This window comes from Salmo salar, chromosome ssa02 (genome assembly GCF_905237065.1).
Source record: "Salmo salar chromosome ssa02, Ssal_v3.1, whole genome shotgun sequence".
Classification (NCBI taxonomy): domain Eukaryota; kingdom Metazoa; phylum Chordata; class Actinopteri; order Salmoniformes; family Salmonidae; genus Salmo; species Salmo salar.
The window spans coordinates 51,782,140-51,809,224 of NC_059443.1; the positions used below are offsets into that span (position 1 = coordinate 51,782,140).

Here is a 27,085-nt window from a genome sequence, read left to right on the forward strand (position 1 = left end):
ACATTTACATAAGCATTCAAACCCTTTACTTGAAGCACCTTCGACAGCGATTACAGGCTTGAGTCTTCTTGGGTATGACGCTACAAGCTTGGCACACCTGTATTTGTGGGGTTTCTCCCATTCTTCTCTGCAGATCCTCTTCAGCTCTGTCAAGCTGGATGGGGAGCATCGCTGCACAGCTATTTTCAGGTCTCTCCAGAGATGTTTGATCGGGTTTAAGTCCGGGCTTTAGATGGGCCACTCAAGGACATTGAGACTTGTCTCGAAGCCACTCCTGCATTGTCTTGGCTGTGTGCTTAAGGTCGTTGTCCTGTTGGAAGGTGAACCTGAGCACTCTGGAGCAGGTTTTCATCAAGGATCTCTCTGTACTTTGCTCCGTTCATCTTTCCCTTGATCCTGAATAGTCTCCCAGTCCCTGCCACATGATGCAAAAATGTCTAAAAATCAGTTTTCGCTTTGTCATTATGGGGTACTGTGTAGATGAGGACAAGTTATTTAATCCATATTAGAATAAGGCTGTAACGTAACAAAATGTCTAAAAAGTCAAGGTGTCTGAATACTTTCCGAATGCACTGTATATGCCTTTCTACTTTGTGTTCCAGTTTGGAAGCTGAAAGTTTCTAAATCTAGCTAATCGATCAATCTTCTACTACACGGCAATGTAAAGCGGTAGATGTTTGCTGCTTACTTAATTTTTTGATTGCTGTGGTCATGATATGTAAATAAAATTCCCTTCGGGGCAAAAATGTGTGTTGTTTTTGTCATAATAAAGGTTTTCATTCATTACTAGCTGCCTTGCCATTGCATCTGGCAGTGGTTGGTGACCCGTGTAAGGAAGGACTGACGCCACACATGGTAGACCAGGCTAGAGTCATGCTGCCAGCTCGCCCCCCTTACCCTCCCTTCCTTCTTTCCTTATCCTCCGTTCCCCGCAGAGGTAGGTAATCATGTCGTAGGCCAGGCTGTCTGCCTCGTTGGTCACAGTGAGGTCCGCCAGCTTGCCCAGCCTCAGCTCACTCTCTCCCATTCCGCCTCTCAACCTCCCCATCCTCCCTTAATCCCCCCCAGAGGTGCTTACGTCGTAGGCCAGGTTGTCCGCCTCGTTGGCCACAGTGAGGCCAGCCAGCTCGCCCAGGCCTAGCTCGCTCTCCGCCGCCTCGTCCGGCCCCATGATGAACGACTTCCCTGACGTGGGCGGAAACGTCATGGCCTCCACTGGGATGGATGGATGGACAGTGAGATAGACAGACAGATGGACAGACAGACCAGGCAGAGGGACAGAGCCAGACAAACAAATTAGACAGGCAAATAATACCAGACAAGTAGGGAAACATTTACAGACGGACAAAGGGACAAACAGAGAAGTCAAAACACTAAACGACTTCTATTGAAATATAACAATCATTGGTATTTGGGCCTATTAGATATTGTTGTGTCAATTTGTAAATTCAATTATTTAGTCAATTGTATATTTGGAAACTGTGCATTCTCTAAATTCAAACCCTTTGGGGACAATTAAGCTCTCATCTTACCTTCTTCGGGGTGGCCCACTTCGTGCTCGTTGAGCCTGGGGACGCTGGGCCGGGATGGCGGTGTCACGGGGGGCTGCATGGAGGGGAGATCCTCGGCGTCTCGCAGGTTGGCCAGCATATCCTGCAGTTTGGACCGATTAGGCCCTGGGATGAGGAGGAGGAGGAAGATGAGAAGAGGATCATGGAGAAGGAGTAGAGACAAAGAAGGAAAGGAGAGGGAGGAAGAGAAGTAGTAGTGTACAGAGAGGATCAGGAAGAAACAGAAACTTTATAAGATTGAAGTTTAGTTTAGTTTATTAATTCAACCATTTTAAAAAAACAAGCACACACAACACTTGAAAAAGCCATACATGCACATGACTAAAATCATGGAGGATAACACAAAGTCTGGGATTTATTTCCATTGTGGTCCTCAAGACAAGATGGCTAGACAAGATCGAACACAGTATGGCAGTGAAATCACAAAACAAAAACAGAGAAGAACAACAACTATCTCATCATCCCAGTTATATCATAGGGGTTATTCATATGGGCACAGAAGACATCAAACATATTTTTACTTTATTTTAAAAGCTGCCCAGAGAGGACGTTGTTTTTATGGGCAGAGGCAACACATTCCATTCTGAGGCTCCAGTATACAAGAAAGTACCTTTCCCAGCATTACTCCTGAACCTGTATAAGCACACATCAGCAACACCTGATCTGGTGCTGTGATTATGTGCATCCCTAACACGAGGAAAGTAATCACTTAGATATCTGGGTGCAGGACCATAAATACTCCTGTAAACCAAACCTAGTCTAATCTGGGACACCCTAGCCTCAACAGGCAGCCAGTTAAGTTCCTGAAAGCAGCTCCTGCCTATGTGAGTACGTGGACTCACCTTCAATACTACCCTGATCAGCTTATTCTGGGCTATCTGGAGCTTCCCCTTCATAAGTTTAGATAAGCCCCCAAACCAGGAAGTACTAGCATAGTCAAAATGGCATTGAATGAGGGCAGTATCTAGCACTTTCATGGAGTGCTTATCAAGCAGCTTGGACTTTCTAGCCAAACATGTAGTCTTGGCATTAACCTTCCCTAGCACTTTATTGGCCATGCTCACACCTCCCAAGCTTCCATCAAGGATACATCCCAAGTAGCTAACAGAGGTTTTAGTAGTCAGCACCTCACCCCCTAATTCCACACTTTCAGAGGACCTACTGAATTTGGGTCTGGATCCAAAAATAATTGCTTCTGTTTTCCCTAAGTACAGAGATAGCTTATTATCTCCAAGCCATTTGCTAATGTTAGTAAGCACTGTGCTAAGTATGCTCTCCAACATAGTTTTACTTTTGTGAGACACCAGTCATCCACATAAAGAAAAAGACGGCAAGAACAAGCATTTTTCATAATGTTAATATACAATAAAAACCAGCAGAGGCCCAAGCACGCTCCCCTGCGGAACGCCACAACTAATTGGTTTTGCATGAGACAGTGAACCATTAACCTCTAATACTTGCGCCCTTCCTGATAAATAGGACTTTACCCAGCCTAGAGGGATACTGCTTAACCCCAGTGCTTCCAGTTTGGAGACAGTGGTTAACTGTATCAAAGGCCTTCTGTAGGTCAAGCAGTACCATTCCACAGAGATTTCCCTCGTCAATCTCTTTCCTGATGAAGTCAGTCAAGTAAAGTAGACATGAATTAGTGGAGTATGTTTTTCTAAAACCCGACTGAAAATCATACATTAGACCCTGTTTGTTAACATATTCATACATTTGCTCATGTACAACTCTCTCCAGGATATTTGATGTTACACAGAGGATAGATACAGGCCTATAAATTCCCAGGGTCAGACTTTATCCCCTTCTTATACAGAGGTATAACTGTAGCTTGTTTCATGTCCCTGGGAAAGGTACCTTGCTCAAGAGAGAGATTAACGATATACGTAATACAAGGGCCAATTTGCTCAGCAGAATCTATAAGAAACCTTGCAGGAATATTATCCAGGCCTGTGGCTTTGGAGCATTTAAGCTCTGCCAGCATACTGACTATGTTGGCTGTTGCTATATTTGCAAAAGAAAAAAGAGTTTGGCTGAACCCCTAACTCTACATAATACTTATTGACTTGGTTGCTTCCATACAAACCAGAACTGGTGGGCAGCTTGCTAACCAGCTTGCTGGCAACAGAAGTAAAAAAATAAAAATACAAAAAATAAAAAGAAGAGTTGAATTCATTGGCAACCTCTGCTTTTTCATATACCATCTCCCCCCTGATGTTCAGTCCAATACTGTTTAGTTTGTTTATGGTAGTACTACTATAGCCTAGTTCCTTGAATGATTTCCAAAGCTTTTTAGGGTCATTTTTGTTCTCAATTATTTTCTCAGCAAAGTAACCCCTCTTAGCTTCATCCAACCTGCTCTGTGCTTCATTTCTGTGATGTTTATATAGGACAAAATCATGCTGCTCTTGAGAGTTCTTACATTTTTTAAAGGCCTTATTCCTTGCTTGGATAGATTCTAGAATCTCATGATTAAACCAAGGGCTAGATCTCTGCTTTACCCTGACCCGTCTAATGGGAGTCATCACATTCACCACATCAAGGAATCTACATTTAAAGACTTCCCAGGCACTGTCTACCCCTACACTATCTAGCACAGGTGACCAGTCAATTTTATCCCCTTCCTTCCTAAACTTTTCAACACAGTATTTTTTGAGTCCTCTGATTCTAACGGTTTTGTGACACTTAAATATATCTTTAAAAATCCTCCTCGTGCAAAATGTAATAACATGATCACTGATTCCATATACTATTACTCCACTCTGCGATATTTTAGATTTATCAGACACCAATATTATTTGCACTGTTTCACATATCCTGATGGGATCTTTTATCATTTGGGTCAGAGCAAGTGATCTACAAAAGTGCATAAATATATTGTGGGTTGGGCTATTCTTTTTGCAGACATCAGTGTTGAAATCCCCTAACAAAATGATTTCCTTCAACAGGGAATCATTACAGTTTGACAACACAATTTCAAGACCTTCATAGAATGCATTCTGCTTGGGCGGCTTATAACACACCCCCAACAAAAATCGCCTTGGTTTTGGGAAGGCAGATATCCAGCCAGACAATCTCCAGATCAGCGCTTAAATCCGATCTGACGATCCGATCTAACAGCAGGTCCATGGCTGATTCTTGGTGAAGGAGGACTTCGTAGCTAGAACATAGAAATAACTCATAGAAAAATGAAGGCAATTTAAGCTGGGAGGAAAGGAGAGTTAACCTGTTAGGGCTAGGGGGCAGTATTTGCACGTCTGGATAAAAAAATGTACCCGATTTAATCTGGTTACTAATCCTACCCAGTAACTAGAATATGCATATACTTATTATATATGGATAGAAAACACTCTAAAGTTTCTAAAACTGTTTGAATGGTGTCTGTGAGTATAACAGAACTCATTTGGCAGGCAAAACCCTGAGACATTTTCTGACAGGAAGTGGATACCTGATGTGTTGTATTACCTTTAAACCTATGCCATTGAAAAACACAGGGGCTGAGGAATATTTTGGCACTTCCTATTGCTTCCACTAGATGTCACCAGCCTTTACAAAGTGTTTTGAGTCTTCTGGAGGGAGATCTGACCGAACAAGAGCCATGGAACGATGATGGCCCATTAGACACCTGGCGCGCGAGTTCATGTTGGGTACCCTCGTTCCAATACGTTATAAAAGAGAATGCATTCGGTCCACCTTGAATATTATTCATGTTCTGGTTAAAAAGGCCCTAATGATTTATGCTATACAACGTTTGACATGTTTGAACGAACGTAAATATATTTTTTCCCCTCGTTCATGAAGTGAAGTCCGGCGGGCTTAGATCATGTGCTAACAAGACGGAGATTTTTGGACATAAATGATGAGCTTTTTTGAACAAAACTACATTCGTTATGGACCTGTGATACCTGGAAGTGACATCTGATGAAGAGAATCAAAGGTAATGGATTATTTACATAGTATTTTCGATTTTAGATTTCCCCAACATGACGGCTAGTCTGTATCGCAACGCGTATTTTTCTGGGCGCAGTGCTCAGATTATTGCAAAGTGTGATTTCCCAGTAAGGTTATTTTTAAATCTGGCAAGTTGATTGCGTTCAAGAGATGTAAATCTATAATTCTTTAAATGACAATATAATATTTTACCAATGTTTTCTAATTTTAATTATTTAATTTCTGACGCTGACTTGACTGCCGGTTATTGGAGGGAAACGATTTCCTCAACATCAATGCCATAGTAAAACGCTGTTTTTGGATATAAATATGAACTTGATAGAACTAAAAATGCATGCATTGTCTAACATAATGTCCTAGGAGTGTCATCTGATGGAGATTGTAAAAGGTTAGTGCATCATTTTAGCTGGTTTTATGGTTTTGGTGACCCTGTCTTTGAATTGACAAAACATTACACACAACTCTTGTAAATGTACTGTCCTAACATACTCTAAATTTATGCTTTCGCCGTAAAACCTTTTTGAAATCGTAAAACGTGGTTAGATTAAGGAGATGTTTATCTTTCAAAGGGTGTAAAATAGTTGTATGTTTGAAAAATTTGAATTTTGACATTTATTTGGATTCAAATTTGCCGCTCTTGAAATGCACCTGCTGTTGATGGAGTGCACCACGCAAGCGTCCCACCTAGCCCATAGAGGTTAAGTCACTGACACTGACATACTTTCACAGAAAATAAGAAGTTGGAATGGTTGGAAAATACAGAGACATAAAAAAGGAACCAGCACACATACAAAGACACAGGTGCAGCTGATAACCTATGGCATAATAAAGACAGGTACAAAACATGACGAAGCGGGGATGGAATGCCTCAAGTGTAGGATGGTGCAACCATAGACATAGAATTACTAGAAGGGGCGTGCCCATTCCAAAACAATGAGGCCATAATGAGTGAGCCATGTCACCCATACTGAGTGTACCCACGAGGGTGCAGTCAAACTGCTGTGGACTGATGGGCTATGCCCTTTTTAGTAATTATATTTATATGGGTGCAACTTAAAACAGCAATGAGTAATGTCGATACAGTGAGAGGGTTAGGAACGCAGTACAGTGCACTTTTCTTAAAGTGAATGTGGTTATAGTGATCGACCACTTACAAAAGTGATCAAATTGTCCTGCACGGGTCTGATCACTGTGAGGGGAGGCAGTGTATTGCAATCCCATTGAAATGTTTAACACACAAACATGTACGCACAGAGCCACACACAGAAGCAAAGACAAACATGGAGAAGGGGTACTAGATGGCTGAAAAGGAGCGCCAAAACGAAGCGATGGGAGGAAGAGAGTGTCTCTAACGTGCTGAACGTGTCTGTTAAATATCATTTTTGCATGACATAGTTCACCTTAACCTGAGAGAGAAAGGAGAGAGGAGAGAAGCTCTTATCGCCAGAACAAGGAGAAAGAATGAAAGATAGAACGCAATGGAGAGAAAGAAAGAAGGGGAGGCCTGAAAGACTTACTCTTCACCCCCTTTTTGCCCTTGCGCTCCTTCCTGTACTGCTCCTTGAGTTGGGCTATGAGACCCTGGTCCACGTCCCAGGCCTCAGGCATGGGGCACTGTTCTTCCTTCTCTATACCCGAGGGAAGGGGTTGGGGGAAGGGGGCAGATACCGAGAAGCCGGTCAGTGTCCAGAACTCTCTTCTGAACCAGACCAAACGAAACTCAAATCCAAAGTGTAATGAAATTAAAGGTGGTTCAAGTGAAGATGGCTTCTTTAATCCTATATAGCCTATAAAATGTATTGTAGAGACACTTGCCTAAGATCCCCCCCCAAGTGTGTTACCCCTATCGGAGCAGTGGTTAGCAAGTTTGCCTACGGGCTGGGAGATCTTGGTTTGAGACCTGCAATGTACAGTATTGCAATTTAGTGCAGTATGTAAAAAAAAAAAAAAGTGTGTGATGGAAATTCTTCCATCACACATTTTCTCCCACCAAGAGCCCCAAGTTCATGTTTTCTACAGGCATTTGGGCCTCTCTCGAAGCAACTATAGGGGGTTTGATGATGTCAACACATTGGGGTCAGTCAGGAAGAGAACCGGTCAAATTCTCTTCTCATACGACAACAGACAGGGATGGAACGGGAGAATTGAGTCATGCCTGAGGGTTACAGTTCTTGCACCACTCGACATGGAAACATAAAAACACAAACGTACAAAACACAAAAACTGCCATTAAACAAAGGGTTTGGGGGGTAAAAAAAGTTGTAAAACGCCAGATTGGCTTCCGACAAAAAAAAATACAGCTGACATCAAATGTTTAATTTGATGGCTGGCAGCAATCCTGAAAATGTTTGCGTTAATGTATTCAAAAATATTAAATGTCAAAGAAAGCTGTGTCCTGCCAAATTAGGTGACAACAAAGCATATGGTGGAACAGCCGCCATGCCTCACTCAGTCTCTGCAAGGCTTTGTCCTTTGTGCTGCAACGTCAATAGCAGCAAACAGCATACCAACGACATGCTAATGTTAAGATAATGCAAATAACATTCAATACCCCCCCCAAAATGCAATGCCATTCAATAACTGTGTCATGTTTTGAAATGTTCTATATATCAAAAGCAGCAACGATGTAGGTTTTATTGTGTAAGCTGGCTAAAGAACAAACAATCCCCAAAATAATGAATTTCAACAACAAAAAAGTATAATAATGTGGGGGAGTTTTCTGTATCTATACCTATAAGCATATTCATATTTTTAATTTCAGATGCAGGCATGATCATATAATATATGGTAAACAGAACGGATATTCTATTTTCCCCATTGCAGCCCTCAGCGACAGATGTTTCTGGTTCCATCCAAAATGGCACCCTATTCCCTATATAGCGCACTACTTTTGACCAGGGTCCATAGGGCTCAGGTCAAAAATAGTGCACTATATAGGGAACAGGGTGCCATTTGGGACACCCGGTCGGTCTGTAGCGGCAGTGTGGGATCAAGCGGAGGAGGTGAACATGGAGCTGCTGATGACAACTCCGTTTCACAACTGATCAGCTAAGCGCATCGCTGCCGCTGGACCTTTAATACCATCCATCCATCCATCTATCTATCCTTCCTTTGCTGTGTGTTCAGCTCATGGCTTCTTCAATTATTGTTAACAAAGAAATGCGAACAACTCAGTTTCCCACGCAAGTTGACCTAATTATCCCAATAATTCAAGATGTATTTTTTTTAAATTGTCACCATTATTTATATGAACTACTATTGAATTAAAGTATTTATAAAAATAACTGGATTGTCAATGCATCATAGACAATTTGTCATTTGTTGTGGCTATGTTCTAATGTCTACACTAGCATAATACTTAGTATTTACTTTGAACATAGGCTGTCTTCAACTGGATCCCTCTGGCTTCCTCTGTCACACAACCAGTGATGCCACAGCATCCTTCCTCCTTGGCTGACAACTGACTGCTGCCTGACCTGTGACACGCTGACTCACTGATTGCGTGGGAATGCCCTTTGTCATTGAGTGGAGATAAACACACGGCGTTGCTAGGTGACAGGAGTGAAGGGGGTTCTCTGTTAGCTGAAGGGGATAAGGGAGCTACAGTAGGCAGGTGGCCAGCTGTGTCTTTGTGTGAAGACTAGGTTAGAGAATACAGGATTCTGTGTGAGTGGGCGACTGAGGAAAGGGTAGGTCCCCTCAGTGGGGACTGTTCTGTGGCGCTAGAGCCGGAAACCGAGTTACACTCAATGTTCCTGCTATGGCCCACTGGTCCTCCCTTTGGTCTACTGTCCTCTTTCTATGGCCCTCCTGTCCCTTTTATGCTCTAGTGTCCTGAGAATACATGACTGTCCCCACTTACTTGGCCACTGTCCCAATTATGATCCGCGGTCAAAATTTTGTAGACCCATTTTGGTCCACATGTAAACTTTTACTATTCTAGTTTGAGTGTTCACCAACCAACCAACGCCCCTCCCTCTCTTACCCCAGTCACCGCTGTCTTCGACACTCCGGACATCGGGCGATCCTTCCATCTCATCTGGGCTGGCCAGGAAGTCAAAGCCCTTCAGGGCCTCCTCTGTGTCCGGGTCGTCACTCATGTCCGAGGATGAGGGGGACGAAAACGTCTTCTTCCTCACCATCTGTGGAAGACAGAGGGTTGAAGAGACAGAGAGGGGGTCTGAGTGACTGAATGAGTTGAGTGTTAAACTGTAGGTCTGAATGAGTAGGGTGTCCAATCAAAAACGTGGTAATTAAAAAATAAAAAAAATAAAAAAAACATTTTGGGGAAAATTGCATTGCGTAAACTAGGCTGGATTCTGTGCAAGAATTAAGGCTACCGGCTACCTGACAGGCTCACTTTCCCGTTGAACTCGTCATCTTTCTTCTTGAATCCACAGGACATAAAACAATATATAGGTAAGAAGGATATCGATTTCGAGACATGACATGTAGTATTTTCATATTGTATTATACGCTTTTCAGATTAATAAAAAATTCCTGTTATTTTTCAAAGATTTCTCACAAGAGCACTGAGTGTATACCAAGCGTTTTATTTTTAAAGCCTTTTACATTTAATTCTGCTCGTGTCATGCTAATTTCGCTTTTTGTGACCCACAGAAACAACTTTGGAGACGACGACCACAAAATGTAAAATCCTCAAAAGTTAAAGAGAAACCTGCCTCACTATGTCAACACCGATTGGTGCTTATTACCAGATGTATTCGGTTACGAAATCCAACTTTTTAGATATAATGTTCATGATATGTTAGAGAAAGACCAACTGAATGATTCAGAACATGAATAATCATATTTGCCTTGGTAAAATGTATTTTGTAACATAAAATTAAGTTACACAATTTCACTTATCACCACCCTAGAATGAAGTATGAGGAATTCGCTAACATGGCTTGTGACTGGTACTGGTTCTCCTTGAGTGTTATTGCTGCCTGTCGCTAACTCAATCTGTTACTGCTGTTACTCTATTGTTGGGCTTCCTCATGGGGCAATGGCTACAAGTCAGATCATGAATGTGTGTGTGTGTCCTTGCTTACAGTGGCCAAGTTCATAATGGTCTTGTCCCTCCCGTCGCTGTCTTCGTCGTCCTCCTCGTCGCTAAACTCGGCGGCGGCGCTTTCTATGAACTTGAAGGCCTCAAGGACAGTGGCCGAGTCAGACATGTCAGGTTTACTGACGGACAGGAGAGAAAATGAGACAGATGTTAGTGACAGCACAAAAACAATGCAGGGCTCCTACACTTGCAACCCTACACTGTTTCTCACTGGACTTCCTTGAAGAATGCTAGTTATCCATTAGTGATAGCATTAGCAATGGCTACAACAATAGCATTAGCAATATTCAATATCATTAGCAATAGCTACAACAATAGCATTAGCGATAGCTACAACAGTGGCATTAGCAACAGCATTAATGATAGCAATAACAATGGGATTTAGCCTTAACCATATTAATACCTTTAGCGCCAACCAAAACAACAGCATTTAGCACAGCAATAACCATAACAGCAGCAATAGTAATTAGAAGTTAGCGGTAGCTCACCTGATCATGCCGCTGTCCTTCTGCAAAGATGGCTCGGTGCCGTTGACCATGGGTTCCGGATTCCTGACCGACGGCCTCTCTCCAGAGTCTCCAGCCAGGCCCAGCAGCGCCCTGACCCTCTGGGACTTCACATCCAAGATGGTGTCCGTGTAGCCCACCTCCTGAAGGTACCTGGAAAGTAAGGCCCGATTGAATGTTACGGGAGAGATCGCCTAATAATTTTAAGATTTTGTACGTAGAGTGAGAAGTGTCTTTAAGTACTGATCTAGGATCAGCTCTAATCCCCCAATCCTAACCATAACCATAAGGGGGGGTCTAGGTGCAACTTCCATCTACTCCAGTTTTTACATCATAACATTGCAGAAGCGACATGACTATATATTAGTTGCATATTTACGACTGCTTATGATATTTGGTGTGTCACGCTAATCACTGTGTAAATTAGGTTTCAAAAGAGACGATTGGAGTCAAGGTTAAAGTTACACTTGAAAGTGATTCTAAAACCATTGCCATTTATATTTAAGTAGAGTTCTTTCGAGTTAACCGTATTTAAGTGGAGTTCCTGGTGTGTTAGTCTGACAGGATAGAGCAGGACATTGACCATTTCAGGAGCAAGACGTACTGGATTAGATACCAAAGACAAAGTCCTATCAAAGCTATAAATATTAAATATGGCCTACTCAATAGGTTACAGTTTCTGAAGAAAACAAACATGTTCCTTTATATACCATAGGGTCCAAAGAAAGCAATTGTGTGACAAACTATTTCTCTCAGAGCGGAAAACATCCGTTTTCAGTCACTGCACAACAAGGGAATGAAACGACAAACTATGTATACAGTATTGCATAACTGAACCAATTAAAACCACACATGAATACAATCTTATGCCGATTTACAAACTACTTAACGAGATCGTATGCAAAATTTCACTGAAGCCCTCCAAAACCACAACATACCTCACTCGGTAGGTAAAACCAAAATGACACCCTTCTATCCTTATTCCTTCAAGACACGCTAAGTTCCGATGCTGATGCTCAATGGTCGGAGGTTTTGATAAAACAGCATCTTGTGCAAGCTTTAACAGAACGAGGGAAAAGATATCAAAAAACGTTCCTCTCCGTCTCTTGCTGTACCAGCCTCTCCAGTCGCAGGAGCCCTGAATGCCCAGACACAATCCTCCATTCATGGGCTAACACCATCTCAGAGTCTGTGCTTCGTTACACAGACACACACACACCAGAGACAATACACACACACACACAGATGAACACACAAGTTTCCTCTCAATGAGATGCTGCATTCGCATTCCTTCATCCAAGAACGTCATCCAAGGATAATACAATTTAGTGCCAAGATTTATTGCTTGATCTATTCTGGCAACAAGTACATATTCTGCATAACATAAGGCCTTGTATGCTGTGGGTATTGGAGCTACGTGCAACATTAAAATGTTGAGTTCTTAACTTCAAATGGGTAAAACTGCTCATAACATACACAAATTAGCCAATACCTAGTATTCATATATAAAACAAGTTTAACTTCAATTGTTGAGAAAAGGTCAATTATTTTAGAATTAGAAGTCAAGAATAGGTGTAACAATGCACGTTGGACTCTGATCAAGTGTCTGTTGAACTTCTCAGGTTTTTCTTTTCAAACTGTCTTTAGACTAGCTGCATTCCATGATTCTCTGCTTTGCCCCAATCCTATCCCCCCCTTTCACTTCTCTCTCTCTCTTTGTCAGGTCCGGTTCAGTGAGTTCATGGTTCTGATGGGGGAGGGACCCTTTCCCTTGAGTGGTTCAGTGCCTGCCTGTAGCTGCCGCTACACACAAGTAGACGGATACAACATATATCTTTGTGTGTATATATACACACACACACACACACACACACACACACACACACACACATCACATTTGAAGGCTTGGGTGCCATTTTGAAACACTCACACACTTTCTTTTAAACACGCTGACACACATACAAGCACTGAGATAAATATACTGTACGTTCTGCAGCCCGTGTCAGTGAGACCGGAGTATTATCGACAAGAAGAACCTGGTTCCATAGTGTGGGCTGGCGAGATGAAATGAGGGTTGGGGATATGTGGACTGTGCTGTAACTGTGCTCTGACGTGAAATCAATGACCACTCTGTGGAACTGAGATGTGGCCATGCCATGTGTGCTGCTGTCGGAGTGCTCTAGGAGTTGTGCGGATCATGAGAATGCATAGAAGAGCGATAGAGAGATTGTGTGTGTGTGTGTGTGTGTGTGTGTATTCACTCTGTTGGGAGTTGCAGTGTAAACCCTACATTTACGTCATTTAGCAGACGCTCTTAACCAGAGCGACTTACACATTGGTGCATTCACCTTATGATATCCAGTGGAACAACCACATTACAATAGTACATCTATATATTTTTTTGAGGGGGGGTTAGAAGGATTACTTTATCCTATCCCAGGTATTCCTTAAAGAGGTGGGGTTTCAGGTGTCTCCGGAAGGTGGTGATTGACTCCGCTGTCCTGGCGTCGTGAGGGAAGCTTGTTCCACCATTGGGGTGCCAGAGCAGCGAACAGTTTTGACTGGGCTGAGCGGGAACTGTGCTTCCACAGAGGTAGGGAGGCGAGCAGGCCAGAGGTGGATGAAAGCAGTGCCCTTCTTTGGGTGTAGGGACTGATCAGAGCCTGAAGGTACGGAGGTGCCGTTCCCCCCACAGCACCATGGTCTTGTAGCAGATGCGAGCTTCAACTGGAAGCCAGTGGAGTGTGCGGAGGAGCGGGGTGACGTGAGAGAACTTGGGAAGGTTGAACACCAGACGGGCTGCGGCATAGATTGTACTGTGTACTCTCTCATTGCTCCATCACAGTATTATCTGTCTATTCCTTTTTCTCTATAGGTCTCACAACTACGCAAGCATGCACACACACACACACACACACACACACACACACACACACACACACACACACACACACACACACACACACACACACACACACACACACACACACACACACACACACACACGAGCAAGCACGCACACGAGCAAGCACGCACACGCAAGCAAGCACGTACACAAGCACCACCATACCACGCACACAAGCAAGCACGCACGCACACACACAAGCAAGCAAGCACGCACACACACAAGCAAGCAAGCACACTCTCTCTGTATCCCCTTCCGCTCATTCTATGTCCTGACGACTTTTGACACCCAGAGGGCACCAAAGTACAAACCTTTTAAGAGCTTTCACACCCCTTTGCACTCACATGCTAGGAGTAACACACAGTGTGTGTGTGTGTGTGTGTCACAAAATGTGTATATCGCTCTTTCTGTGTGTGTGTCTCTCAGTTGGTCTTAGTGTATGTATGCGTCTCAGACTGTGTGTGTGAGCATGTGTCTAAGTGTGTGCGTATTTTACTCTGTGTGTACGTTGCTCTATGCGTGTTGCTCTATATGTCTCAGTGTGTGTGTGTGTGCGCATGTGTCTAACAATCCACACATCCCACCAGTCTCAGGGGGATTACTCCATTACTCTATTCATACCGAGGCTCTTAATCTCCATTAAGAAGATTTTCCTCCCTTTGATGGCTTTTTGTCTTAAAGACAGACACTTGCAGCTGATGGTGGTGCCCGATGGTTACAGCCACACACGAGCACACCGACAGTCCGGTGACATACAGCCACCAACTCCAAGAGGCATTCCCTATTGAGTCAGTGGTTGTTGTAACAACCCAGATGCAGGATAATATTGATTGTCCACGTCGCCACACATCTTCCAGCCAGAAATTGGGTGTTGGAGAGTTTCTGACAGCTGCACAGAGATAAAAACACACTGCTAAATAGATTATAAAGGATTGCATTTAAAAAGGCCCAATGCAACCGTTTCTATATCAATATCAAATTGTTGCTGGGTAACAATTATACTGAACAAAAATAAACGCAACAACACGACCACTATTTTCCTCATGCAGCGCAACACATCTCCTTCGCATAGAGTTGATCAGGCTGTTGATTGCGGCCTGTGGAATGTTGTCCCACTCCTCTTCAATGGCTATGCGAAGTTCCTGGATATTGGCAGGATCAAGAACACGCCGTCATACACGTCAATCCAGAGCATACCAAACATGCTCAAATGGGTGACATTTCTGGTGAATATGCAGGCCATGGAAGAACGGACATTTTCAGCGTCCTGAAATTGTGTACAGATCCATGCAACATAGGGCCATGCATTATCATACTGGCGGATGAATTGCACGACAATGGGCCTCAGGATTTCGTCACGGTGTCTCTGTGCATTGAAATTGGCAACGATAAAATGCAATTGTGTTTGTTATGCCTGCCCATACCATAACCCACAGCCACCACAGGGCACTCTGTTCACAACGTTGACATTATACACGTGGTCTGAAGTTGTGAGGCCGGTTGGACATACAGCCATATTCTTTAAAACCACGTTGTAGAGAAATGAACATTCAATTATCTGTCAACAGCTCTGGTGGACAGTCCTGCAGTCAGCATGACAATTGTATGCTCCCTCATTACTTGAGACATCTGTGGCGTGGCATTGTGTTGTGTGACAAAACTGCACATTTTAAAAGTGGCCTTTTTTATTGACCCCAGCACAAGGTGCACCTGTGCAATGATCCTGCTGTTTAAATCAGCTTCTTGATATGCCACTCCTGTCAGGTGGATGGATTATCTTGGCAAAGGAGAAATGTTCACTAACAGGGATGTAAATACATTTGTTCACAACATTTTGGCGAAATACGCTTTTTCTGTGTATGGAAAATATAGGGATCTTTTATTTCAGCTCATGAAAAATGGGACCAACACTTGACATATTGCGTTTATATTTTTGTTCAGTGTAAGTACCTGTAGTAGACTGTAGTACAATATTGCTTGGACTGTCTGGGAAGGGTTTGAGTGGGGAGGGGAAAATTGAAAAAGAACTGTCTGTTTTTGGCAGAGAGGTTTGGAATGCTCTTTGTTATTGGTCTACTAACCAATATTCCACATGGTGATGTCACCATGGAAAGCCGAAACTCCCGCCCTTGCAAACCTTCTGATCAGAAGGTCACCAGGTCTCAAAGCACTTAAAAGTGTACAGCCATAGGGCACCATTAAGACAAAAAAATGTGTGTGTGTTGCACTCACTGTCTGAGCAGCTGCCGTCCCTGTTTCCAACCCAGCTGACTACTGTTGGGGGGGCTCGGGACCTCGTTTTCATTCCCTTCATCTGATGGAGAGAGAGGGGAGACAAGAATGAGACAGACAGACAGAAGCACCATGTTATTAAGGCTTCACTCACAATCTTGAAGCATGGACTTACATACTTACAGTATTTGTGCTACATTCAATTTCACTCCAAAATTCCAATTGAAACAGGTCAGGAGACATGGTGTAATCCAGGTTAGATTGTCAGAATGCATACAGTACATCTGAACGAAACATGTCAGTATTGTGACATTTCACATGCACAAATGTTACTCGTTTCAGGAAACTAGGCGTATGTCACACGTCACCACTTCACAGGAGGCATTTGAACATAAACATTTATTTTTAACCAAAACATTTTTGGGGCAGAAATGCCTTCTGGAACATGAACTTTCATGTGCTTTAATAACAAACTTGTATTCCATCTGTAAATATGAATAAAATTGTTAAAATTACGAGCCCAGTTAGTTTTGCCACAGAAAATGACAGGAACCTTCCCGCAAGACATGATTGGCTGAGATAATGCATGGGCAGGACATGCTGAGTTTGGATTGGTCTGCCATGTAGCATGCTTCTGTCTATAACATGAACTGCTCAGTATGTGTTGATAGTCATTTCTACTGTGCTATTTGTGAAAGATATAACGTTAGCCATCGAGAAATACAAAAGTTTTGCTACTTTTCTCAACAACATTGATGCCCTGAATTTAGCAGGCTAGCGCTATCGACAGATCAGTTGGAAAAAGTGATGGGCTACTTTCTGCACACGCCACGGTCAGTGTGAACCAGAGTGACCTGATAACGCTGGCCAAACAAAATATAGCTACAAACAAAATAGAGTTAAATAGTTTCAGTCTGCCGTGAAGCGTTCATCCATGTATACTGGTAAAAGTCTAACTACATTTTCAGATATTATACGTTTCTAATTGTCAGGAAGTCATTTTCATTGCAAGTTATAGCATACTGTTCGCTAGCTAGCGAACGTTACGTGTATGATCTGTGTAGTAGTATTATTCAAATCAGAAATCCATTTGCATTGCTAGTTATAGCCTAATGTTAGCTAGCTAACATTGAACCTAGTTGATTAGCTCTTAAGCTACCTGCAGATTCATACTACAGCTATGATAATGTTTATATTGGTAGTAGTATGAGTTGGGGTTATGCCGGTTCATTGTTTAGCTAGCTACCTACATGTCTAAACAAAACACTCAACTTCAACAGATGATTACAGGACCCATCAAGTTAGCCAGGTGTGTCTGGGGGTGATTCCAGCCATCTATTGTATTTAATGAACATGTGTACATGTCTAGACAACAGTGACCCATCCACTTAGCTAGATGTGGCTGCGAGGTGGTTATAGCATTTCCTTCACATAATCCATGAATTTCGACAAGTGTGTCAGGTGAACGTCATCTAATAACTATAAAATATTTATATCTGGAGACTTTTTAGTTTTTTATATTGCTGCTATGCAAGTAACCCTTTTTACTCTACTGTTTACATCTTCTGCATCCTGTGCATCTGACAAATACATTTACGGTAATGTTAAGAAAAACATAACCTGCACCAAAGTCAGATTAGGATATAGACAAGGACTAGATAGTGTATTTTTACCTGGAGTTTTTCCTTATTGTAGGCTACTACTTTTAGTCTTGAAATCGTTGGTTGTTTACTAAATTACTCACTCTGTTTAGCACATGGCCTCACATGTGAATACTTAAAGAGATGTGTGGGGCTAAGGCTTAAGAGGTTGTGAATGATGCTGAATGGGAGTTGACAAAGAAGAGCTCTCCAGTAGGTGTACCAAAATATACAAGGGCCATTTTTTCAAAAGTGGGGTTACAAGTTTGTCAACTTTCAAAGCATAATTATTTTCCCATTGTTCCTCAACTGTATCAATTACAATTTTCTTGCTCGGAGTCTCTACTTTAATCCAATGTAAAAAAAAAAAAAAAACGTCAAAATTAGCTACATAAGACCGAATCAAGGCGGTAGGTCACAAATGTCATCCATCATGAGTGATGACTGCTGATGAGATCTGCAAAGTCATGCTTTCATTTACAACCACTAACCTAGGCGCCCCCGATTTTGGTTGCGCTTTGTTTTTGGCATTTTTGGTTTTAATTTATTCCATCTATGTCTACAGCGTGTGTGAACGCATCGTGTAATCTTGAATATGTAAAGCACTTGGGGTCTGAGAAAGGCGCCATACAAATATTTAATTAGTCATTTTAATTGCGGCATTAAAACATAGCTTTACGATGTAGGACTCAAAGTAGTGTCACTGCCACCGGTTGGTCCTAAGAGTACAGAGGTGGAACTTTTTTTAACCTTTATTTAACTTCATTTATTTACAATGATGGCCTACTTCAGCCAAACCCGGACGACGCTGGGCCAATTGTGCGCCGCCCTATGAGACTCCCAATCACGGCCAGTTGTGATACAGCCTGGATTCGAACCATGGTGTTTGTAGTGACGCCTCTAGCACTGAGGTGCAGTGCCTTAGACCGCTGCGCCACTCGGGAACTTACCGGAATCATCGTAGCTGGGAGGTTTCATGTCTCCTTGGTTCAACTCTGTTCCATATTTGAGCTTGTGGTATTTTGACCTGAGGGTGAAAGGAAAAGAGAAAAAGAGAGGGACAGAGAGAAAGAACGAGAGAGGAGAAACAAATAAAGCTTTAATGATAAGGCAGCCACAGTGATTTAACAGCTTATAAATGATCTAACAGAAGATAACCCTCTCACTGTTGATTGTATCTGTAAATTAACTGGCTTCACACATACATTTGAAGAACTGTCTTGTAAATGGCATATATTATTATATTAAGAACAGGTGGGAGGGATGCTACACAGGAGGAAGAAAATAATTTGTTAATTCACTGGGTTGATATTAATCTAAACTTAATGGTGGATATTAAGCCATTTTAGTTTTTTTTTTTAACAAGATTGCTTCCATGCACAGATAGCATGCAAACTATACTACAAATTTAAATAAGGTAAAAATAATATATATATTTATTATAGGTCGGCCAGAGGAGTGTGTGACATCTTGGCCTGTACTCATAAGGCGTCTCAGAATATGAGTGCTGATCTAGGATCAGGTCCCCCCCGTCCATTCCTTATAATCTAAAAGAAAACTGATCCCAGATCAGCACTCCTACTAAGACAGGCTTTATGAATACAGGCCCTGGATGGGTGCCCTCTTGTGAAGATGCGCTTATATGAGAACTTCTACTTGGTTAGCTAGACTGCGACTTGACTTGGTGTCACTCAAACATTGAATCCTTACAAACAAAGACCATGAGGAGAGGGGATTAGGTGAGTGGAGTGCTGGTAATTCTATAAAATAAGACACTGAGGGGATGATGGATTACTTTAAAATACCATCACCATCATCGTCCTCATCAATATCATGGTCATTTAACTCATTTGTTTTCCCAAGTCGTTTACATAGGGATTTATAATCAAAACATTGACACATTGAATGTAAAACAGTTAAGTGCATTGCACCATCACACCCTAGTTTATGCTAATTTCCAGTGATTCTTTGCATCATTATCCTCATCACCATCATCAATATCATCATCACTTATTGTCAGCCCCAAAAACTAAAAAGGTCTCTTTTTGTCAATAACAGTATTACCAGGAGAAGTCATTCAAAACAATCTTGGATCACTTTTGCACTTCCCCCACTAATGGTTAAGGTACGGATTGGAGGTACGGATTAGGGGAGGGGAAGCTTAATGTAGATCTTTACCTTGGAGAAACTTCACTCCGGAGAGCACCAGAGGTCATCCAAAAAGTAGTCAAGGACGGTACAGTATGAAGATAGGATAAAACTGTTTCTTCAATAGAAATCTCCAATCACACTTGTAGGTGATGTCAAGGCGATGTTGGCTAGCTAAACTCATGCACAGAAACACGTCATTGGGTGTAACGGTCATCTCATGCCGAACTGCGCATGTGCAGGCTGTCAAATCAAACGCACTCACTCGATATAAAGTCGTGTTAGAGTAATAACATGTTCAAATCATTTAGGACATTGGCTTTAATCTAGATTAACAATAAAATGAACAACTAAAGGAACCATTTTTCACTTCTCTCATTGACTTTTCAAACCCTGGCCTGGTCTACCTAGTCTGCTTCGCAACCATTCCCGGAGGTGTCGCATCTGTTTTTTTTCTTCAGTTATCGTGTGAGACCACAGATGATCCATTAAATTGACCAGATACTTCAGTGGCCACTCGAACAATGAAAATAAATGTCTTAAAATGGAAGCCAGTTAACCTGGGTACCAGTCTCTTTAGCTAATCCACTCCCTGTCGTCATGTCCCAAAGACTGCAATTCCAACCACAAAACATCTTATACAACAACTTGTCCAGCTAACAGCTAAATGTTTGTTTTTGATTTTGTTACAAATTCAAATTCTACTATTTGAGGCTCCACATGTTGTCATGGAAAATGAACAACCAATGAGCAACTCCGCTGTAAATCCAGTCTTTTTGGCAACGACAAGGAGTGGTATGAAGTGGAACGTTAGCTAAAGAGACTGGTATTCAGACTAGAAGACAGTCGGGAAGAGGCAAGATCAGGTGTGGGACCATTCTAGCCTATGAGAGGGCAGATACACGCGTGAACAACAGGCACAACTCCGATAAAAAATGTAAAAAACTTTATATCAGTACTCATAACCTAAGCACTACAAAACGTATATTCAATGCACTGAGAAGCCTTTGTCCATAGATGCCACATATCAAGTTTCATGCAGATCGTGCCAGAAGAGTAGCATTTTAAGTGTTTATCACAAAATGTAAAATGGCGTAACATCCGTCATTGAGGACCTTGTGGGAAATGTGTTCCTTGTAAAGAGGGACCAATGTACTGAATTTCATGACTATGTCAAACGGACTGAGGTGCGTGACCTTTCAATGTTAGCATTTTCATATCTTATAGCACCACCATCTGGCCAATCAGTGTAATTTTGTCAATGTTGGCTCTCTATGGCAAGACGGCTCATTACCCCCGTTTCGTCAAAATCGGGTTAGTGCTGTCTGAGATATCGCATGTGACTGACTAACAGACGGACACACATCCACAGTCCCCTCCCAGATTTCATTGTGGGGGAAACTAAAAATGAACTCTTCTTGCTAGCAATGGGGGTGACCTTTTCTGCATCCCAAATGGCACCCTATTCCCTATTGTACTACTTTTGACCAGGATTCTGGTCAAAAGTAATGCACAATGTTGGGAATAGGGTGCTATTTGGGACGCAACCCTTGACTTTGTCACAGTCCAAGAGTTACAGCCCGGTCCCAGATCTGTTTGTGCAGTCCTGCCAACTCCCATGATTTGACATATTTATTTTTTGTATTTATGACGGCCTACCCCAGCCAAACCCGGACGACGCTGAGCCAATTGTGCGCCGCCCTAGGGGACTCCCAATCACGAATCGATCCAGGGTCTGTAGTGAAGCCTCTAGCACTGAGATGCAGTGCTTTAGACCGCTGCACCACCCGGGAGCCCGACATGACAGTGACCATGGGAGTTGGCAAGACAGCACAAACAGAGGTTGGACCGGGCTACAAGGGTGGATCTTAGTAGTCTAATGTAGTTTCCTCGAATCATCTCCTCTCCTTCATCTGCACTGATTTGTACACAGGGAACAGGTGAACGTAATATTGTGGATGCTTCTCTCAAACTAGTCAATATGTTTACTCTCTAGTTCTTTCATTTTAGGGCAGAATGCAGATGAAGGAACTGAAGAAGTACTTTGGCATAAATCAATAAAATGACAACACTACGTACAGTCGGTGCAAACTTATACAGATACACAATGCAATGTTAGCTTGCATTGTGCATCTGGACAGACCGATTTTAAATAAACTGGAGGTTGGATGCTCAAGGTTTCCCTTACATGGAAAGGCAGAGAGATAAACGTATTATACCAGTCAGAACTCCGAATGATACAGAATGACTCATGCTCAATTGAGTGGGAGCAAGCGAGAGAAAGAGAGTGGGAGCAAGGTAGAGAAGGGGAGAGAGTGGGAGCAAGGGAGAGAAAAGGAAAGTGTGCAAAAGGGAAGAGATGGAGAACAGAAAGGCGAGGAGACAAGGGCAGAGAAAGTGAAACAGAGACGGGAGACAGGCATGGTCAAAGAGAGGGGGAAGGATGGACAAGGAGAGTGTGATGAGGACAGAAAGAGTGACGACAGAGAGAAAGAGAAACAGAATGAGAACAAGAGGGCAAAGGAGACCAAGAGAGAATAAGACCGTGAACGAGAGAGCAAGAAAAGGGTGGGTGAGTGACGTGGAGTAGCCGGGAAACTTCCGTTCCGAGGCTATAATCACATGGCGGGCGAGTGGCAGAGGTTCTCAGAAAGACCATGCCGTTCAGGTTCTCTTCATTTCTTCATCCACCCTACCAGACTCCATAGGTTTAAGACAAAGTGAGGCTCTAGCTAGCCTGGAATCCAAACTGAAAGTAGGAGACTGGACATGTGGTTGGGATGGCTAAAGCTTGGAATCCAAACTGGTATGCTCCGTTTCACCATTGTAAAGCCTGGACTCCAAACTGGCATATTCCGTTTCACCCGTGATTCCTACCTAGCCTGGAATTCAAAATGAAACGGAGCATACTAGAGTTTGGATTCCAGGCTACAGTTGAAGTCGGAAGTTAACATACACCATAGCCAAATACATTTAAACTCAGTTTTTCACAATTCCTGACATTGAATCCTAGTAAAAAGTCCCCGTCTTAGGTTAGTTAGGATCACCACTTTATTTTAAGAATGAAATGTCAGAATAATAGTAGAGAGAATAATTTACTTTTATTTCTTTCATCACATTCCCAGTGGGTCAGAAGTTTACATACACTCAATTAGTATTTGGTAGCATTGCCTTTAAATTGTTTAACTTGGGTCAAACGTTTCAGGTAGCCTTCCACAAGCTTCTCACAATAAGTTGGGTGAATTTTGGCCCATTCCTCCTGACAGAGCTGGTGTAACTGAGTCAGGTTTGTAGGCCTCCTTGCTCACACACGCTTTTTCAGTTCTGCCCACACATTTTCTATAGGATTGTGGTCAGGGCTTTGTGATGGCCACTCCAATACCTTGGCTTTGTTGTCCTTAAGCCATTTTGCCACAACTTTGGAAGTATGCTTGGGGTCATTGTCGATTTGGAAGACCCATTTGCAACCAAGCTTTAACTTCCTGACTGATGTCTTGAGATGTTGCTTCAATATATCCACATAATTTTCCATCCTCGTGATGCCATCTATTTTGTGAGGTGCACCAGTCCCTCCTGAAGCAAAGCACCCCCACAACATGATGCTGCCACCCCCGTGCTTCATGGATGGGATGGTGTTCTTCAGCTTGCAAGCCTTCCCCTTTTTCCTCCAAACATAACAATAGTCATTATGGCCAAACAGTTCTATTTTTGTTTCATCAGACCAGAGGACATTTCTCCAAAAAGTACAATCTTTGTCCCCATGTGCAGATGCGAACCGTAGTCTGGCTTTTTTATGGTGGCTTTGGAGCAGTGGCTTCTTCCTTGCTGAGCGGCCTTTCAGGTTATGTCGATATAGGACTCGTTTTACTGTGGACATAGATACTTTTGTACCCGTTTCCTCAAGCATCTTCACAAGGCCCTTCGCTGTTGTACTGGGATTGATTTGCACTTTTCACACCAAAGTACGTTCATCTCTAGGAGACAGAATGCGTCTCCTTCCTGAGCGGTATGGTGGCTGTGTGGTCCCATGGTGTTTATATTGCGTACTATTGTTTGTACAGATGAACTTGGTACCTTCAGGCATTTGGAAATTGCTCCCAAGGATGAACCAGACTATGTTTTCTGAAGTCTTGGCTGATTTCTTTAGATTTTCCAATGATGATGTCAAGCAAAGAGGCACTGAGTTTGAAGGTCGAACTTGAAATACATCCCCAGGTATACCTCCAATTGACTCAAATGATGTCAATTAGTCCATCAGAAACTTCTAAAGCCATGACATCATTTTCTGGAATTTTCATGCTGTTTAACCTCTTATGGCTAGGGGGCAGTATTTTCACGGCTGGATAAAAAACGTACCCGATTTAATCTGGTTACTAATCCTACCCAGTAACTAGAATATGCATATACTTATTATATATGGATAGAAAACACCCTAAAGTTTCTAAAACTGTTTGAATGGTGTCTGTGAGTATAACAGAACTCAAATGGCAGGTCAAAACCTGAGAGATTCCTTTACAGGAAGTGGCCTGTCTGACCATTTCTGGAACTTCTTTGCCATCTCTATCTTTTACTAAGGATCTCTGCTCTAACGTGACACTTCCTACGTCGTCCATAGGCGCTCAGAGCCCGGGAAAAACCTGAATGTCGTCATCCCAGCCCCAGGCTGAAACACATTATCGCCTTTCTCAAGTGGCCGATCAAGGGACTGTGGGCTTAGGCGCGTGACCTGCCCGCCCCCGTCTTTGTGATTTTTTCCTCTGTTTGCCGAAAAGGAGATTCCCGGGCGGAATATTATCGCTTTTCTACGAGAAAAATGGCATAAAAATTGATTTTAAACAGCGGTTGACATGCTTCGAAGTACGGTAATGGAATATTTAGAATTTCTTTGTCACGAATTGCGCCATGCGCACGACCCTTCTTTACCATTTCGGATAGTGTCTGGAACGCACGAACAAAACTCCGCTATTCGGATATAACGATGGATTATTTTGGACGAAACCAACATTTGTTATTGAAGTAGCAGTCCTGGGAGTGCATTCTGACGAAGACAACAAAGGTAATGAAACTTTTGTAATAGTAAATCGGAGTTTGATCAGGGCTAAACTTGGTCGGTGTCTAAATGGCTAGCCGTGATGGCTGGGCTATCTACTGAGAATATTGCAGAATGTGCTTTCACCGAAAAGCTATTTTAAAATCGGACATATCGAGTGCATAGAGGAGTTCTGTATCTATAATTCTTAAAATAATTATGTTTTTTGTGAACGTTTATCGTGAGTAATTTAGTAAATTCACCGGATGTTTGCGGTGGGTATGCTAGTTCTGAACGTCACATGCTAATGTAAAAAGCTGGTTTTTGATATAAATATGAACTTGATTGAACAAAACATGCATGCATTGTATAACATAATGTCCTAGGGTTGTCATCTGATGAAGATCATCAAAGGTTAGTGCTGCATTTAGCTGTGGTTTTGTTTTTTGTGACATTATATGCTAGCTTGAAAAATGGGTGTCTGATTATTTCTGGCTTGGTACTCTGCTGACATAATCTAATGTTTTGCTTTCGCTGTAAAGCCTTTTTGAAATCGGACAGTGTGGTTAGATAAAGGAGAGTCTTGTCTTTAAAATGCTGTGAAATAGTAATATGTTTGAAAAATTGAAGTTTTTGTATTTTTGAGGAATTTGTAATTCGCGCCACGCCTATCATTGGATATTGGAGCAGGTGTTCCGCTAGCGGAACGTCTAGATGTAAGAGGTTAAAGGCACAGTCAATTTAGTGTATGTAAACTTCTGACCCACTGGAATTGTGATACAGTGAATTATAAGTGAAATAATCTGTCTGTAAACAGTTGTTGGAAAAATGACTTGTGTCATGCACAAAGTAGATGTCCTAACCGACTTACCAAAACTATAGTTTGTTAACAAGACATTTGTGGAGTGGTTGAAAAACGAGTTAATGACTCCAACCTAAGTGTATGTAAACTTCCGACTTCAACTGTAGGTTTTAACTATCCAAACCACATGACCAGTCACAGTCTCCCATGTAGCCAGTCTAGTCTAATCCGCAGGTTGCCTAGTAGTGTGTTGTAGAGAAAGATCCAATTAAATTATTCTAGATGTCCGTTATGAAATTATGTGGTGGAAGAGAGATGTGACGCCGTGCTACATTACCCATGAGTGTGCGCAGCACATGACTGTGGGAATGTGGTTAAAGGGGACACGGCGCCGCCTTGGTGCTGCGTTTTCCCACAATGTGTGTGTGCAACATGTGACATAATCCTGTGTAGGGGACAAGAGGTTACGATATGGCACCACAGGGCGTGTGTGTGTGTGTGTGTGTGTACATGAGCAGCAGGTTATCCTGTATGTATGGTATAGTGCCTTCAGAAAGTATTCATCCCCCTTGACTTGTTACAGCCTGAATTCTAAATTGATTAAATACAATATTTTTCTTACCCACCAAAACACAATAGCCCAAAATGACAAATAAAAACATGTTTTAGGAATGTATTGAAAATAAAATATATAAATATCTAATTTAAATAAGTATTCACACCCAAGTCACCTTTGGCAGCAACTTTGAGTCGTCTTGACTCTGTATGTGCAAAACTGATCTGGATTTGGGGATTTTCTCCCATTCTTCCTTGCAGATTTTCTCAAGCTCCGTTAAGTTAGATGGGGAGCGGTGGTGAACAGCAAAGTCTTTCCACAGTTTTTCAAATGGGATTCCAGTCTGGGCTTTGGCTGGGCCACTCAAGGACTTTCACATTCTTGTTCTGAAGCCATTCCAGCGTTGCTTTGGCTGTATGCTTGGGGTCATTGTCCTGTTGGAAAGTAAATCTTCGCCCCAGTCTAAGGTAATTTGCACTATGAAGCAGGTTCTCATCAAGGATTTGCCTGTATTTGGCTCCATTCATTGTTCTCAGTCTCAATGTAATCAATTTTGAATACAGGCTGCATAAGTCAAGGGGTATGAATACTTTCTGAAGGAACAGTATGTGATGGGATAAAATAGTAATGTCTCAATGCTAATATTTCCACAGTGTGTTTGTGTGTGTGTG

The 27,085-nt window shown here is 42.4% G+C and overlaps 1 protein-coding gene across 4 annotated transcripts in view; it reads right to left on the minus strand.

Annotated features, from left to right (window-relative positions):
• LOC106586164 (striatin) overlaps nucleotides 1–27,085 on the minus strand; it is a 105,550-nt gene that overhangs the window by 14,196 nt on the left and 64,269 nt on the right. For 2 of the 4 annotated variants that reach the window (XM_045705696.1, XM_014173094.2), the window contains 8 exons: nucleotides 18,830–18,906; nucleotides 16,240–16,321; nucleotides 11,085–11,255; nucleotides 10,580–10,715; nucleotides 9,511–9,667; nucleotides 7,043–7,153; nucleotides 1,533–1,676; nucleotides 1,079–1,215 (listed from right to left, as the gene is read on the minus strand). In XM_045705696.1, the coding sequence (XP_045561652.1) occupies nucleotides 1,079–1,215; nucleotides 1,533–1,676; nucleotides 7,043–7,153; nucleotides 9,511–9,667; nucleotides 10,580–10,715; nucleotides 11,085–11,255; nucleotides 16,240–16,321; nucleotides 18,830–18,906 (1,015 nt within the window). Of the gene's footprint in view, nucleotides 1–1,078; nucleotides 1,216–1,532; nucleotides 1,677–7,042; nucleotides 7,154–9,510; nucleotides 9,668–10,579; nucleotides 10,716–11,084; nucleotides 11,256–12,040; nucleotides 12,311–16,239; nucleotides 16,322–18,829; nucleotides 18,907–27,085 lie in introns of those variants that run through there. The other 2 variants (XM_045705701.1, XM_014173113.2) reach the window with 2 other exon arrangements.